This window comes from Telmatherina bonti, assembly GCF_933228915.1.
Source record: "Telmatherina bonti genome assembly, chromosome: 12".
In the NCBI taxonomy this organism is placed as follows: domain Eukaryota; kingdom Metazoa; phylum Chordata; class Actinopteri; order Atheriniformes; family Telmatherinidae; genus Telmatherina; species Telmatherina bonti.
Window position 1 is genome coordinate 18,718,754 of NC_136610.1, and position 3,801 is coordinate 18,722,554.

At 43.1% G+C, this 3,801-nt stretch overlaps 1 protein-coding gene across 1 annotated transcript; it reads left to right on the forward strand.

Moving 5' to 3' along the window:
- Positions 1 to 1,577: 1,577 nt before the first annotated feature.
- Positions 1,578 to 3,333, forward strand: hs3st1 (heparan sulfate (glucosamine) 3-O-sulfotransferase 1; the record flags this gene model as incomplete). The annotated part of the gene is made up of 2 exons (XM_079250622.1): positions 1,578 to 1,609; positions 2,279 to 3,333. The coding sequence occupies exon 2, from the start codon at positions 2,416 to 2,418 to the stop codon at positions 3,331 to 3,333; it is 918 nt and encodes a 305-aa protein (XP_079106748.1). The 5' UTR covers positions 1,578 to 1,609; positions 2,279 to 2,415.
- Between the last annotated feature and the right edge of the window lie 468 nt (positions 3,334 to 3,801).

A 3,801-nucleotide genomic window follows, 5' to 3' on the forward strand; every position in this document is an offset into this window, starting at 1 on the left:
TTTATAGTATTGCATTGCAGTGCTTTGATTGTTTTTTCTGAAGGCTTGGAAGTCCCTACTACCACAAAGTGAGAATTAAGAAAAGTTCACTATTTTACAGGGGGAAAAAAACACATTACTTCTGCTACTGTTGGTATTTGATCCCATATCTGTTGCCAGCTGAGGGCAAGGAAAGTCACTGAGGTAGCACTAAGGGTATTTACAGTCTAAGAGTGTGTGCTATTGTCATGTTAATGTGATCAGGCGCTTTAAAGCCAAACTATTTTGTACGACTGCTGAATTTACATTTCTCCCAGATAGAGATGAGGCAGAATCTGTGGATTACTAAACTGCATCTAAAAATCAATGTGTGGGAAACTGTTGGCCATATCAGCAATTCACACTCTGCACACTGAAAACAGCAAAGCACATGTGTTTTTCATCCGCTACAGTAGAAGGATGTATTAAAGAAGTGGGTTTGGTCTTTTGTTTGCTCTGCATGTACCCCCCCCCCCAGTATAGTGTAAAGGGCTGCTTTAATGGGTGTGATGGCCTTCACTTGAATAACCTACACAGCAAGAATTTTCGCAGACATGGGTAAAATCAGATACATCCATATTCAGCTGCAAAGCCCTCAAGAGTTTCATGCTACAAGCATAATATAACCATGAAAAACAGGCCATAACATCCAATTAAAGCAGAAAAAGACTGAAAATGAAGAGAAAGATATGTGATAGTAAAATGTGTGGAATTTGCACATTGTATTCCGATGGTATTTTCATCCATATTCACGTGCAGTTCAACCCCTACTGATTTCTCAACTCTGCAGGACACAAGCGACACCAAATGACAAGGTCCTTGATTCAGGTGACATGCCACTTACTCATCAGCACTTTGCTCTTACTCAAACTTTCTCACGTTCACTGAATGTACAAAGGTTAGTCAGAGGAAATTGCGAAACATTTGATGATGTCAGTAAATCTGGGGTTGGGGTTGGAATTATTTCTTCAATCATTTTTACCGATATGTTGCAGGAAGGATTAATGTATGCCGGAAAAAATCAAAAGAGTTCAGCAGATGGTTAGATTGCGCAATTTGGATTGACTGCGCTTGTAATGCGGACTAAGGAGGAGAAGAGTGCCATGGAGTGTCTGCCTCTTCCACTAAAAGTCTCAGAAAAAAGGGGCATAACACTCTGGAGTTTTTTGTTTTATACATGTGAGAACAAAACCGCCTCATTTCCTCCTCTCAGATCACGCACTGTAGCCGCGTTGTCTCTCGCAAATACCATAACATTTCAACAACGTTTGTCAGAAAGGGGGAGTGGTCCCGCGGGCGAAATGTAGGCGTGGGATTGTGGGTTTCCACATAACAGCTGACAGTCTAACCTGGAGGAACGTCTGAGCCGCGGCACACGCAGGAGGCGCTCCGTGAAGTTGCGCACAGGTCGGGGGCAACTTTGTCTTACGCGCTCGGAGGGGGGGGGGGAAAAAACCCCACGGACACGGTGCGCAGAAGGGAATCTCAATATACAGTACCTGCTTTCTGAAGGATCGTTGGTTGTACGAGCTGAAAGCCCCAAACTGCACGTAAAGAGATGTTTGTTGAGTGGACGATTGTAATTTAAAAGGTAAGAAATGTTCGTCACTTCGTGGATTTAATGGGCAGTGCAACTGGATGATAAGATTACTGAGGTAGTTGGGTTAAAATATGTTTTAGCCTACATGATGAGACAGAAAGGCGTGCAACTGTCGCGTGCGTCTGGATGCCAGACCGCAAGATATATCACGTCCTTTTTACATGCTCAGGTTTGATGGCTCACCTGATTTTAGATGGTTTCTTATCTAGTAAATGTCTGGGAGCTTGATGCAATGTTTGACCCTTTTTAATCTATTATGGTGGTCTGCTTTTCTGCTCCTCAAATGTGTTTTATATGGACTCTAAACCAGAAATTGGAATTTATCATTTAACATTTTTATCATCTCCGTGAACTGTTATTGTGTCCTCTACGGTACAAAAAACAAATAAAGAAAAGATTACCTGATTTTATCTTGTTTATTGACTGTAGCTCCTGTTTTATTGTTCTAGCTGGCTATAATGGAAAGATTAATACATAACCAACAAACCAGTAGTAAATTTCCTTAGTTAATGTGCACAGTATCATCTCACATTTTTCTCAGGTTTGATGTTTAAATATTTTGCTCATTTGAACTTCTAAACTTCATTCCGTGATGCTTTACTTTCCAGTCAAATAGTCACCAGCTTATCCTCTAATTCCAGCTGTTTTGTCTACTTGCAGTTGCTGTTGCTGTCATAGAAGAGGCATTTCTTGCTTTTTCAATCGGACTGTTGTCCTCTGACAGCTGCTTTTTCAATGTGGGATACAGTTTTGGTGCTTTTGCCAGGCTGAAATCTTCCAGGGTCAGGACCTCCCTCATGGCAGCCTTGCTCCTTGGGCTGCTGCTTTTTGCAATGCAGTCCCCCCCTCTGCCCTCACGCCCGCTGGCTGACAGGTGGCCACCCTCACCTCCCACCTCTTCGCCCACTGACAACAGGACCAGCAGCCACCCCAACGGGACCCTCCAGCAACTTCCTCAGATTATAATTATTGGGGTGAGGAAGGGAGGCACGCGGGCTTTGATTGAGATGCTCAGTCTGCACAGCGCTGTAGCGGCAGCTCAGAATGAGGTGCACTTTTTTGACTGGGAGAGCCACTTTCAGAAGGGCTTGCCTTGGTATATCAGCCAGATGCCTTACGCCTTTCCTGACCAGCTGACAGTGGAAAAGACACCAGCATACTTCACCTCCAATAAAGTCCCTAAACGCATCTATCAGATGAACCCGAACATCAAGCTGCTTCTCATCCTTAGAGACCCCACGGAGCGGGTGCTCTCGGACTACACCCAGGTTTTTTACAACCGTCTCCAGAAGCACAAGCGATACCAGCCCATTGAATCTGTGCTGGTGAAGGATGGTGAGATAAACCTGGGATACAAGGCTCTCAATCGCAGCCTGTACTATGTACACATGCAGAACTGGCTGCACTACTTCCCCCTGGAAAGCATCCATGTAGTGGATGGGGACAAGCTGATCAGGAATCCATTCCCTGAGATGAAAAAGGTGGAAAGGTTCTTGAAGCTTGAGCCTCAGATAAACGCTTCAAATTTTTACTTCAATAAAACAAAAGGATTCTACTGTTTGAGAGACCACGGACGGGAAAGGTGTCTGCACGATTCAAAAGGCAGGGCTCACCCTCATGTGGCTCCTGCCATCTTGCAAAAACTCTACCAGTTCTTTCATGAACCCAACAAGAAGTTCTTTGAGCTGGTGGGACGAACATTTGACTGGAAATAAACCATGCTGAGTGTCAGTGTAGAATTATTTAGGGAAATTTCCTTGAATGGTCCCAATTTCTTCACTAACAACATAGATGAAGGGACAAAGCTGATGTAAATTTAAGCTAAATCTATTTTTGTACTAGTATGTTTGAAACAAGAGTGTGATCGAGCCAAATATCAGGGCAGAATGCAGGTTTTCTTTTTCATTTGACTGATATTCTGTGCTGTTCGAGACACACAACACAATTCAGATCAAAGCAGACTGCGTTCACATTTTAGACATTCCCCGTTAATGTTACATAAAGAAAAGCACGGAACAGTTTAATGTTGTCAAAGTCTCTTTTATCACTATGTGTTATGAAATTATTAGGATTTAACTACATTTAGAGCTCTGAAGGAATTTACCTGCTGCTATGTCTTTATTATGTTTAGTCACTTTCAGGCACATGCCATACTGGACATGCATTGGTTGTTTTTGTTACTC